The 13638-nt window shown below is 41.2% G+C and overlaps 1 protein-coding gene across 3 annotated transcripts in view; it reads right to left on the bottom strand.

The window, feature by feature from the left end:
* The window catches only part of PATL2 (PAT1 homolog 2), a 75765-nt gene that overhangs the window by 40464 nt on the left and 21663 nt on the right, over positions 1 to 13638 (bottom strand). For all 3 annotated transcript variants that reach the window (XM_040338917.1, XM_040338918.1, XM_040338916.1), the window contains exons 3-6: positions 8844 to 8946; positions 6831 to 7120; positions 3998 to 4069; positions 104 to 175 (exon numbers count right to left, since the gene is read on the bottom strand). In XM_040338917.1, the coding sequence (XP_040194851.1) occupies positions 104 to 175; positions 3998 to 4069; positions 6831 to 7120; positions 8844 to 8946 (537 nt within the window). The remainder of the gene's footprint in view (positions 1 to 103; positions 176 to 3997; positions 4070 to 6830; positions 7121 to 8843; positions 8947 to 13638) is intronic.

The raw sequence follows: 13638 nt of genomic DNA on the forward strand, positions 1-13638 counted from the left end.
TCAGTGGCAGGAATAGCGTCTCAAAAGCTGGCTAAAGGCAAGCAAAGGGCCAACTGCGGCCCCAGGGCTGCAGTTGAGACCACTGATTTAGTGCAAGTTATACCTCAAGTATTTGTCCAGCACGTGTCAATGTTACTTTAGGTGAGCCCATCCAAGAACTCGAATCCATTGTGGTCTGGAAGAAAATTACATTTAAAGTAGATCAGTTACATATCTAGACAAACTGTAGAATACTGTACATTACTACCAGTGGAGCCTGTCATTCAAAATGGTCAGTTAAAGCGGAACTAAAGTGTTTGAGCACTACAAACTGAAGAGGCCAATTCATTTTTTTAACATTCAAAAGCCAACTCACCCATTCATGTCGCCATAAAACATAACCCAACATTCCCAGCTGCAGCCATCTTCAGTAAGAGCAGAAAATTCATGTAGCATTTACTTTTCAGGAATCCTTCTGCCATTAGCTCAGGCATGCAGGCAGGAGGATGCACTTAAATCCTCCCTTCCCAATGAAAAAAAAAATGCCCATGAATTCCACTGGGATGTAGGACATTTTAGCCTAGGCCAGAAACCAGGAAGTAACTGAAGAAATGTAGATGAAAAAATAAAGTTTTAAAAAACACAAGTTATACTGGCTCAATTACTTATGCTAGCAGCATAAGGATTACAAATAGCCTTTGGTGAAAAGAGAGTTTAGATCAGCTTTAAGCCAAAGAAATAGACACCATATGTAAATCTCAGCTTGCGCTATAAAAAAAGTAAAGCCTAAAGCTGTCTCTACACCCATTAGATCTCTTTTTTTCAATCTGGATTGCGCCATCCACGATAAACAGCGCAAATGGACGATTCTCCCACTGCACCCATAGTATTCCAAGAGCTAGTAGTACCAGCTGTCAAAATACCAGAACAATGCCTGCATCTGGTTGGATGCAGGCACTGTTGGGCCAACAATTTTCAACTCCAATCCTAAGTGTTTTCAAATCAAAGGATGTAGAACGAATGGTGCCAACAGAATCACACGGTGATCAAATTTTGGCCAGTTCATTAGGAACTGGACCAGAAATTCGCTCAGTGTCCAACTTTTAGGACACCAGTTATGTGATCCAACAATGAACCTCTTCTAGGTTACATGATGCTCAAAAGCACAAAAAGGAAAATTATATATAAAATTTACACACATACATAAATAAATTTACAAAAGACAAGCAGAAGTGTAAAAAAAAAAAAGTAAACTATTTCATATGGAATACCTGAATTTTAGACAGGCCTTAGACATATTTTATACTTCGATAAATGAGGTGATAAGCGCAATAAAGTGCAAAGCAAATGAATAAGAGTGCAGCCTAGTGCTAAGGTATAAGCTGCAATGATGTGCACTCTTATTCATTTGCTTTGCACTTTATTGCGCTTATCAATCACTTTTGTATATATTTATTTACACTTAGATTGAGCAGCAATAACACGCAATTCATCCATTTACTTTTTGTTTCACGGAGTTCATTTGGAGGCGCGAGAGCTCTTAACACACATTTTATACTATGTTGCTACTGTGATATATATATATATATATATATATATATATATATATATATATATATATATATATATATATATATATATATATATATATTAAATTTTGTACACAATAAAAAGAAAGTAATCAGAAAAAAAAAATACAGTAGCAACATAGTATAAAATATGTGTGTGAAGAGCTCTCGCGCCTCCAAATGAACTCAGTGAAACAAAAAGTAAATGGATGAATTGCGTGTTATTGCTGCTCAATCTAAGTGTAAATAAATATATACAAAAGTGATTGATAAGCGCAATAAAGTGCAAAGCAAATGACTAAGAGTGCACATCATTGCAGCTTATACCTTAGCACTAGGCTGCACTCTTATTCATTTGCTTTGCACTTTATTGCGCTTATCACTTCATTTATCATAGTATAAAATATGTCTAAGGCCTGTCTAAAAAAGAGAAAAATTTTAAGAAAAGTGATTAGTCAACCCTGGAAACAATTTTAAACCATGTGGGATTCATAGGGTATGGGGCTGAAATGTTTAAGATTTAAAAAAATAAAAGCTAGATGAAGTATAGACAACGGGTTAAAGATTCAGTGAATAGGGATAGAAAGAAATAAAATAAAAAAATAAATAAAATGACATACATATGTTCCATATAAACTTTAGTCGGTGAAGCATCAAGATACCTCGGTAGAAGAATATTTATACAAAAAAAAAAGTATATTGTTACAGAGAGCTATAAATGCAAGCAGTCTGGCACATATGCCCAGATATGGAAGCTTTCAACTAGTACATAGTTGAGCATATGTATCTGAATATTTAAGAAAAACAACGATCTCCATAATCTATGGAATTATTCTGTAAATTCTGATGCAATGGCAACAGTTTCCTCCATTTCATAAATGGTTTCAACTGTCCAACAGTGTCTGGGGATAAGCTTTTTGTATTTGCTTAGTGAATAGTTCGAAATATATAATAAGCAGCATGCTAGAGAGAGATTCACTGTCATCTCCGTAATGCGGTATATCTGTTGGCATACAACCCTCCAAAAAATATGCGTATGTGTGGCATGGTACCCTTATCAGAGCCACACCACTAACAAGAATCTGTAAGGTCTGGGAATCATGCCTGCAGCTCAACAGGAGCAACATACCAAATTAAGCTGGCCATACACCTATAGATAATCTGCAGATTTTCTATGGTTAGATGAAAAAAGTGCAACAGATTTCTCCATGTACGCTAAACTGTGTGGACTGAGGAAACTCCCACTGGGCCAAGCTTCAGTATCTTGCTAGTCGGCTTTCAACCTAAACAATGCCTGCACCCAATCAGAATGCTCAGGTAATGTGAGAGCCAGCGGGGCCGACTAGCAAAATATGGAAGCTTGGGCCAGTGAGATATACTTCCATCCACACTGTTAAGCATAGATGGAGAAATATGTTCCACTTTTTCTATCTGACCATCGATAATCTGCAGATAATCTACAGGTGTATGGTCAATCTTGGTTAAGAGTTTGTATGAAGTTTCCTGGATGCCAATTGAACACTTGTGAGCCAAGATGCCTATTCAGGGGTCAGAGGTAGGTCGTTTACCTAGTGTGTGGTGGTACAACGCACCACTGAGTGCCAAAAACGTTTAACCCTGTGGCACGACTAGAAAGCATGGAGCAAATCTGTGTTTGGCTGACCACAATTTTGGCAGCAAGAGAATGAGCTTAGACCCATATAAAAAAAAAAAAAAAAAAAAAAGTGGAAAATGCCTTTCAAAAGAAAATTTAAAAGAGGGGTGCCAGTCTTGGAAATTGATTGCTCACCTCTCAAGCAATTCCAAATAAAAAACGGAGGAGGGGATGAAGTCGAGATCATCTTTACCAGGAAAAAGGTCTAAATATTCCAATTAACTTAACTGTCGGCTCTAGATCTTTTGGCTAAGTCAGCATAATGCCGCATACAGACGGTCGTTTTTTTTTGATGAAAAAAAACGACGTTTTAAAAAACGGTCATTTAAAATGATAGTGTGTGGGCAAAACGTGGACAAAAAAAAAATTCGAACATGCTCGAATTTTTTGTGTCGTTTTTCAAAACGTCGTTTTTTACTTCACAGAAATTGACCGTGTAGCAAAAAACGACGTTTAAAATGATGTTTTTACACCCGCGCATACCCAGAAGCTAGTTATGAAGCAAGCTTCAATGGAAAAAAGTGGTGAAACGTAACCTCGCTTTGCTAGAGCATTGTGAAAAAACGATGGTGTGTAGGCAACGTCGTTTTTGAAAATGATGTTTCAAAAACGTTGTTTTATTTCATGATTTAAAACGTCGTTTTTTTTTCCATCACAAAAAACGACCGTCTGTACGCGGCATAAGATTTTACTGAATGCTCATGCAATCAATCATTTGATCCAATACTCTGTCCCAAATGGGGGGCAATTCACACCATCATCTCAACATATACACAAAAATTAAAAGTAAGTTTACCAAATCGTAGTCCGTATCAAACTCTGTCCAGGTAGAGCCAATTCCACTATCAACAACAGCGCTGTCCACACTCTGAAAGACAGAAGAAATGGGATTATTCCTGGTGCAGTTTAGTAACAGAGGCAATTTAAACTCCAACTGAACCCTCAGAATTGATTATTGTAACCAGGGCAGGCTACATATAGAGAAATAATCTGCTCTTTTGGGGCCCCTGCCTCATTGTCATGTCCTGCAGTCAGGGTTTAAATACCTTGTGCTGGCAGCACATTGAAGCGTCAAGCTACAGTAATAGGGGGTTCAATTGGGCTTCAAGTACCTATTAATTGCTATATGGATCAAAATAAAAAAATAAATTTATATATATATATATATATATATATATATATATATATATATATATATATATATATATATATATATATATATACATATATATATATATATATATATATATATACACACACACACACACACACACACACACACACACACACACATACATATATACACATACACACATATATATACATACATATATACACACACACACACACACACACATTTATAAAAAACAGATTTTACAATCGTAACATGGGCCATTTTCCAAAATGGAGAAACCAAAATCACAAAAAAATAAACACTTTAGGAGCATTAAGAGTAACCTATAAGAGCACTGCTAAAGTGCAGAACTTTAACAAGTTACTGAATCTGGATTGTTTTTTTTTAAATCAAAAAGCAGTTAAGTGGGCATTCCCCTTCCACAAAAAAAAAAAAACCCACATCAGTATACAGCTCTGCAGGTCAACAGTTAAGGGAGGCACTAGTGATGTAACCAGGGCCTCACAGATGCATCCTGGGAAGGCTACATCACCAGTGCCTTCCCCCACACAATCAGGAGGTAGACCTAGAGTTTCAGAAAGTAAAAGGATTCATCTGTCCTTAGGAAAGGAACAATAAAATATATTATGCAAAAGAATAAAAAGCTGTTGAAAGAACAGCAGCAGAGTTGCTTATATAAACTGACAATATATACCCTGTAAGCATTATACCCATCTATCCAGCAGGTGGCACTGCAGTATTATAGTGTTTTCTATGATACGAACAGTGTTAATTTCATAGACTAAAACATTTTAGTCGACTAAAATAAGACAAACAATTAAGATGACTAAAATGGGACTAAAACTAAAATGGCATTTTAGTCAAAAGAGGAAGACTAAATCTAAATTGAAATTTGACTTAAAAATGAACACTGGTCCGTAGTGCATGTTCATACCTTGATACCATAAACAATAACATATGATTTTTCACTCCAGCAGTATATAAAATGAGTTCGGAAATTGTAGACAAATGTTAACTAATGCATTACAATTTAATTACACCCATTTGATCACAGATGACTAAAATTAGCTTTAGTCGACTAAAACGTAATGGACAAAAAACGACAAACAGTTGCAGAAGGCTAAAATGGGACTAAAAACTAAAATGCCATTTTAGTCCGAAGACTAAAACTAAATTGAAATTTGCTGCCAAAATTAACACTGGATACAAAGTAATGACAGGATGTACCGACTGTATCTAAATGTGTACTTGTTTATATCCCGCTTCCTGTTCCCGTGCTGAAAAGATATGTTCTGATATTTCTCCACAAAAAAGTAAAGCTGTATTCAAGAAGCTTTCAGCACATTATTTCAATACCCTACACAACATAAGCCTGCAAGTATTTTTAGATGGTCATCATTCATTAAAAACATTTCTAAAAGCTGCCTTTGTTGTATTTTTTTTTTTTCCAGATAAGGGTGAAGTTGCTCTTTAGGACTAGTAAAATATGGGTTATAGGGGTCTAGACCCATCTGCGGTCTGAAAAAGGAAATGCAATCACAGTGAAAACTCGGATTGCGAGCAACGCGGTTAACGAGCATTTCGCAATATTATTTTTTTGGGAAAATCTGGACTCGGTTTGCAAGTGTTGTCTCGCAAAACAAGCAGGTTTCAAGCCACAGTGGTGTGCAGTGCCGCATTTGGTCAGAGGTGTGGGGGCGCCGAAGCTGATCGTAGCCGTTCGGCAAGGCTCGAGAACTGAGTATTTGAGTTTTTCCAAGTATTTCCGAGTTCAGCCAAGCTGTCTGAGCCTTTCCGGCACCCCCCACCTCTGGCCACATGCGGTATTGCATGCCATAGAAGTCAATGTGGAACAAATTAATTTATATTATGCTCCTAATCCAAGCTTCCACTGTAGTAGGCAATTTTAAAAATGTACCCCAATATATATCCAAAAACACATTGCATTACCTTAATTTCTTCCCCGTGAATTTACATGTTAACCTCATGCCGACCACCTGCCGTTTGACGGCGAAAGAATGGCTCCTCTGCACGAATCATCGTAGCTGTACAGCAGCCACTTTAAGGGGGGTATAGGGGGCACCGCATCACCGAGGAGCCGAAGCGCGTGCCTGGCGGCTGCAATGTCCACCAGGCACCTGCGATCGCTGGTGACAAAGCAGGAACTTGGTTGTGTGTGCAAACATACTTGTAGCAATGTTTGCTGTATAAATGTAATTTTTTAAAATAAATGAAAAACAATTATAAAAATGCCACAGGACTTTTTTTTTTTTTTAAACATTTATGATATAGGAAAATTGTGATTTTTTTTCAAAATGTTAGCGCACAAAAAAGGTGACAGTGGAAGTGTGGTATTTATATAAGTGATAGATGACTGCTCTAGCAGCTTAGAGGATCAGGCCAATTTGTGGGAACATAACAAATAAAGTTTTTATTGCAGCATAGTAAAATCTATAATGAAGCAATAACAATTGCTGGAAGATGCATAAATTACCTCTAGAGCTGGCTGGGCATGAAAGGCCTTCATCACCGCTGGATCTCCCCATTCGGAATCATCTATTCTTGTACTTTCTCTTCGGTTCTCCATTTCTAGGGAAAGGTCGGCATCTTTCAGATATTCTGTGACAATTTCCACCTCTTGATTTATGGTCTCCTCTCCGAATTCTACCAGCTCTCGCTGTTTTTCTGAAAGCTCTTGGTATTCACAAGTCAGCTCAGGTTTTTGATCTGCCTTTTTGCTTTGGTTCTCCTCTTTACCGCCTTCATCTTCTGATTCTTCATGATCTTAAAACAAGTTCATCAGTTAGTTCCATATAAAAACAACTGAAAAGTTGTTTGACAGGACATTGGTTTCTGTACTACCAAGGGTTGCACCGATACAGTTTTTTTTTAAAGTTGCTGGGGAGAACAAGTCACTGCCACCGACTTGGCTCTGAATTTAAATAGGATGCCAGATGAGGCCTTTGCCACAGGCTCAATGCTGACAATGGTGAACAGCAGAGCAAATCTTCCCAGTCTTTCTCTTTGGGGTCACCGACTGACAGTGCTAAGGTTATCTGTCAGTCTTCGGTTACCCAGATCCCAGATGGTTCGTTCAAGCCCTTCAGACAACCTGCCTCTGAGTTCTCCTTGAGCCGACCCCCCACCGCACAGCACGTAGCTTAGGATCTCTTCAGTAGAGTTGGGGACCCAGTAAGTCAATGGGGCCCCTGGTAGCATCAGTCGCTCCAGGCCATGACGGCCCAAAGTCAGGAACTCTGCGTTGCGCGCGACCCCAGGCCAGGTAGGCCATAGTGGTGGGGCCTGCGATGTGCGCGCACCCTAAAGGTGGATGCCGCACCTGGAACCCGCGAAGAAATACCCCCTCCCAGCATGCACAGCAAGGCTCAACTCCTCATTGGCTGCTGGGAAGAAGCGGCTCCGCCTGGATCCCCTCTGGCGCCATCTGCTGTCCAGAGAGGAGACCATATCTCTGGACATACAGACTGACCCACAGGACAATCCAGAATTGGCATCAGCCAATTTTAACACAATCAAGAATGAGAGCAACTTACCCCTCTCATTCTCCCACTAACTTTAGGGTAGTGCCTTTACTGAAAGTAAGGGGGCGCTACATACATATAAATGTAGCAGAGTCCCTCTCCGTGTCATACCATCCACATTCAGAGTGGAATGTATACAAATACATTTTTAGGAGTGAAGTTTCTCCCTTTCCCCTGCATCCACCCCTCTGCATCCTCCCAGGAGTCCTAGTCTTCCTCTGGCTCACCCAGCTCCTGGTAAAGGTCGGGGTAGTCGTCCTTGTCCTCCTCCAGCAAGATCAGATTAGGCAGGAGCAGCAGCCATAGGAGGAACTGAGGGGCTCTGACTGTGCAAGGCATCCCCAGATCGGCAGCCTGGGCACTGCTTTTATTTTGGGATGTGATGTCTCCAGGAAGAGGGCTTGGTGTGGATCAGCATCCTCTACAGCCCGGCCAGGGGATATCACTGGGTTCTGGGAGAAAGCCACAAAATGCACAGGGGAGCTTGCGGTAGAGTGTAGGGACAGTCTGGCCTGAATAGTGTTTCTGGGTTTCAAACAGACTAAAACCCAGACACTTGATGCGAAACCCGGGCAGGTGGCAACCCTAACATGACCCCAAATGTACAATGCTCGGAAGCAACTTGATATTCTTCACATTGTTTCAGCTGCTTTATAGCCCAGGTTTTTTGTTTTGGATAGAATGGGGAAGAGTCTGGGCTTTAGTGAATTACTCAAAGGGTGAGGAAATGAGACGTTGGATCCTGATCTAATGGAGATCCAATGTCACAAAAAAAAAAAAATTGTAAAGCTTAATGAATCCTGTTGGGTGGCATCTCAGGACACCCTGTGTAGGTAGAGTCCCAAGATAACGATAGAGCCACACCATTACTCCTGAGAGCCCAAAGGCTCATCTCTTAGGTATTAAAAGTAGAATTACTGGTATTCTGCATTTTCCATCAGCATGGTTTGAATGGCAGCTCTTACCTAATCCAAATGTAACTTCATTGTATAGATCGATTTCATCATCCTCTTCTGCCATTTCTTCCAGTACAGAGTTTTCTTCTGCCAGATAAAAGTCCTCTGGCAGCTATGAAGATACACAACATAAATAAGTATATTAGACACGAACATATTAGGACACACTTGATTACTTTGGTCATTGCATTACAAAATATTACCCTTAAAGTGGTTGTAAACCCCATTTTTAAACGTTATGCTACAGCTAAGGCTATATTAAGGCCAACTAGGATATCTCCTAAACCGTGTACATGTGCACTAGAGCAAACTGACGCATATGCGGGAGTGACGTCATCACTGCTCCAGCCAGTCAGTGCTGGAGTCTCGAAACTCGGGAGTAACCTGGGGAGAGATGTGTGCGGCCGGAGGGGGGGGGGGGGGGGGGGGGGGAGAGACAAGGACGGCTTCAATCCAAGACAAGTAATTAATGAGCTGGTATGCTATGCATACTAGCTCACTATGTCTTTGTCTTGCAGTTTTTTTTTTTTTTTAACATACACACAAACAAGTTTACTTCCTCTTTAAAGGGGTTGTAAAAGGTAAAAAATGCTATCCCTAAATATCTTTCTTTACCTTAGTGCAGTCCTCCTTCACTTACCTCATCCTTCGATTTTGATTTTAAATGTCCTTATTTCTTCTGAGAAATCCTCACTTCCTGTTCTTCGGTCTGTAACTCCGTACAGTAATGCGAGGCTTTCTCCCTGGTGTGGAGAAAGCCTATTGAGGGGGCGAGCAGGAGGGTCAGGACGCTCTCTACTTTGCAGATAGACAAAGTGGGCGTCCTGACCCTCCTGCTTGCCCCCTTCCCCCTCAAGAGGCTTTCTCCACACCAGGGAGAAAGCCTTGCACTACTGTGTGGAGTTACAGACCGAAGAACAGGAAGTGAGGATTTCTCAGAAGAAATAAGGACATTTAACCACTTCATTACTGGGCACTTAAACACCTTTCGTGCACAGACCAATTTTCAGCGCTGACGCATTTTGAATGACAATTGCAGTCATACAACACTGTACCCAAATTATATTTTTATGATTTTTTTCCCACAAAGGAGAGCTTTCTTTTGGTGGCATTTGATCATCTCTGCGATTTTTATTTTTTGCGCTATAAACATAAGACAGAAAATTTTGAAAAAGAAAATTGCAATTGGCGTATATTGATTGGTTTGAGCAAAAGTTATAGCGCCTACAAAATAGGGGATAGATGTGATTTTTTTTTTTACTAGTAATGGCGGCGATCTGCGATTTTTTTGTCAGGCCTGCAATATTGCGGCGGACACATCAGACACTTGACACAATTTTGGATTCCATTCACATGTACACAGCGATCAGTGCTACAAAAATGCACCAATTACTGTATAAATGTGACTGGCAGTGAAGGGGTTAACACTAGGGGTGAGGAAGGGGTTAAATGTGTATCCTGGGTGTGTTCTAACTGTGTGGGGGGGGGGGACTGACTGGGGGAGGTGACCGATGCTGTGTCCCTATGTACAAGGGACACAGATCAGTCTCCTCTCTCCCTGACAGGACGTGGAGTTTACACACACACACAGAGCTCCACGTCCCTGCTGTTACCGCCAATCGCGGGTACCTGGCAGACATCGCGGCTGCCAGGCACACGCATCGGCTTCCCAGCAATGCGCCGGGCACGTTGTTTCCCCGCTGCGCACCCCCAGCGGCGCGCACGGGGAATGACAACAGGACGTCCACTCGGCACTTGAGAGCCGCACTGTGGACGTCTTTCGTCCATAGCGCGGATCCCAAGTGGTTAAAAGCAAAATCGAAGGATGAGGTAAGTGAAGGACGACTGCACTAAGGTAAAGGAAGATATTTAGGGAAAAACTTTTTTTTACCTTTACAACCCCTTTAAGCCTCATACACACAACACACAACACACACACACACAAGATCCGACAATTTTTTTTCATGCTAGCCTCTAAAATAAGTATTGAACCATTTATCCAGGGAAACATTTCTAAAAAGTGTTACCGACATGTGGTGAAAATTTCATGTCAATAACCTATGCAATCCATACAAAGAAACCGAAAAATCAGATATGTTCAGAAATTAAGTTATGTGTAAAAAAAAAAAAAAAAAAAAAAAAAATCAATGACACAGGGAAAGTATTGGCTTTGTGTTTGGGATCATTGTCTTGCTGAAATGTCCTCCCTCGTTTTATCTTCATCATCCTGGTAGATGGCAGTGGATTTTTATCAAGAATGTCTGTTACATTTGTTCCATTCATCCTTCCTTTAATGATATAAAGTTTGCCAGTACCATATGCTGAAAAACAAGCCCCACACCATGATGTTCCCATCACCAAACTTCGCAGTTAGTATGGGAGTGTTTTTGGGGTGATGTGCCATTTGACCTCCAAACATGTTGTGTATTATGGCATTCCAAGAGTTCAATTTTGGTCTCAACTGACTAGACTAAATTCTCCCAGTACTTGGCAGGCTTGGCTTAAACGAGCTTCAACGTACATTTTCTTCAGCAATTGAGTCTTGCGTGACGAGTGTGCATCCAGGCCATGGCGGGTGACTAAATTACGTATGTCATAAAAAAAATAAAAAAAATAAAAAAAAATAAAAATTGTACTTTCAATTCCAGGTCTTTCTGAAGCTCGCCACAAGTGATCCTTGGCTCTTTGACAACAGAATTCTTTTCACTCCTCAGTCAAAAATCTTGCGAGGAGCACCTGGTTTATGGTGAAATTATGCGATTTACACTTCCGGATTATGGCCCCCACAATGCTAACTGAAACATTCAGGAGATTAGAAATCCTTCTGTAACCAATGCCATCAGTATGTTTTGCTACAATAAAAGTTGAGGGGGTCTAAAGAGAGCTCTTTGCTTTTACCCATGTGATGATTTTTGTGTGACACCTTGGTAAACCCCTTTTTATAAACCATCAGTTGAGATTGAACCAGCCAATTTTAATTTGCACTGACAAGGGGTAGGATTGCCCTCTAAATACTGATTGAAGTCAGCTGGTGTCTTAGCTTTCCATGACTTTTTGCATTTCCCTTTCTTCATGTGTTCAATAATTTTTCCCTGTGTCATTCCATTACACAAACTTAATTTGCATGTATGGCTTGCAGGGGTTGTTACTGCCAATTTCATGTCAATAGCACCTTTAGAAAAATATATTTACGAGACAGCTGGTGTGACACCTAGACCAGCATACTGTGACTTTACCAGGCTACGCGAGGTATGGACTTACTTTTGCTGGTCAACCACACCCACCCTCGGACTTCTTAGGATAGGCTCAAACTTCAGGTCAACAGATTAAACTTTCTGATGTCTGCAGTTTTCTACTTGTGTAGCACTACGCCCGAAAGAGCTGCTGATTTAGATTTGGGCCTGCCATTACCTTACTGTTCCAATGCGTCTCAGGGGTTCTCCTTGAAGAGTTATCCATAAGAAATGTCTGCACCAACACAAAGTCTCTTTCAAGGGTTTTATTAATCAACAATTATCCAACAGAGGGGTGGAGGGATGAGGAGACTCAGGTTACATAGTAAGGTTGGGGGAAAAAAAAAAAAAACAGCAGAGCATGATCCAATTTGCTACAGCAGGGGTAAAAAAATTCCTTCCCGATTCCCCAAGAGGCAATTGTATTTTCCCTGGATCAGCTTAACCTAAAAAATGTTCGTACTCAGTTATATTATGTTCAATTAGGAAAGTATCCTGGCCTTTCTTAAAGCAATCTACTGAGCTGGCCAGAACCACCTCTGGAGGGAGTCTATTCCACATTTTCACAGGTCTTGCTGTGAAGAAACCTTTCCGTATTTGGAGATGAAATCTCTTTTCCTCTAGACATAAAGAGTGCCCCCTTGTCTTGTGTGTTGACCATAAAGTGAATAACTAAACGCCAAGTTCACTATATGGCCCTCATATATTTGTACATTTTGATCATATCCCCCCTTAATCTCCTCTTCTCAAGGGTGAATAAATTCAGTTCCTCTAATCCAGGGATCCTCAAACTACGGCCCTCCAGCTGTTCCGGAACTACATATCCCATGAGGCATTGTAAAACTCTCACATTCACAGACATGACTAGGCATGATGGGAATTGTAGTTCCTGAACAGCTGGAGGGCCATAGTTTGAAGACCCATGCTCTAATCTTTCCTCATAGCTGAGCTCCTCCATGCCTCTTATCAGTTTGGTTGCCCTTCTCTGCACTTTCTCCAGTTCCGATATCCAGGTACCTTTGCTTTGTGGATCACGGGTACAAACTTAAATCCAGAGGATTAACTTGGTTCCACGCTAGATTCCAGCAACCACCAGATAGGCCTACTCTTACTGGCCTAGCAGCTGGTGCGAAGCTCGCTAAAGTCTCTGCCACAGACTCCAAGTTCATCGGGCCGTCCCACGATCTTCTGCCACAAGATCGTGCGACTACTCACGCACTTTGTAGAAATTTCAATAGACTACACGACTCGCGATGCCAAGAATCTTTCAGCCAACCCGGCAGCACAGTGAGGTAATCACTTGAATCCCAGGGGTTCAGCTCCCTTGACGTAGGCGAGACAGTCAAGGACCATCCCTGGACCAGTAGGCCCTGGCAACCTCCGGGCCCACTCTCGGTGGGCCCGGCCCGAGATCATAAACAGCTCACACATCACCTGAGGCCAGGAGGGCCATCAGGTCAGGATCGGAAGACCCTGCCAAACTGGTGTCCGTTCCTCAAGTACCCTCCCCCAGAATGCACAGCGGGTTGTCCACCCCCCTCCCAGGCTGCTTCTGGAAAGGGGTACCCAAT

This window comes from Rana temporaria, chromosome 2 (assembly GCF_905171775.1).
Source record: "Rana temporaria chromosome 2, aRanTem1.1, whole genome shotgun sequence".
NCBI lineage: Eukaryota > Metazoa > Chordata > Amphibia > Anura > Ranidae > Rana > Rana temporaria.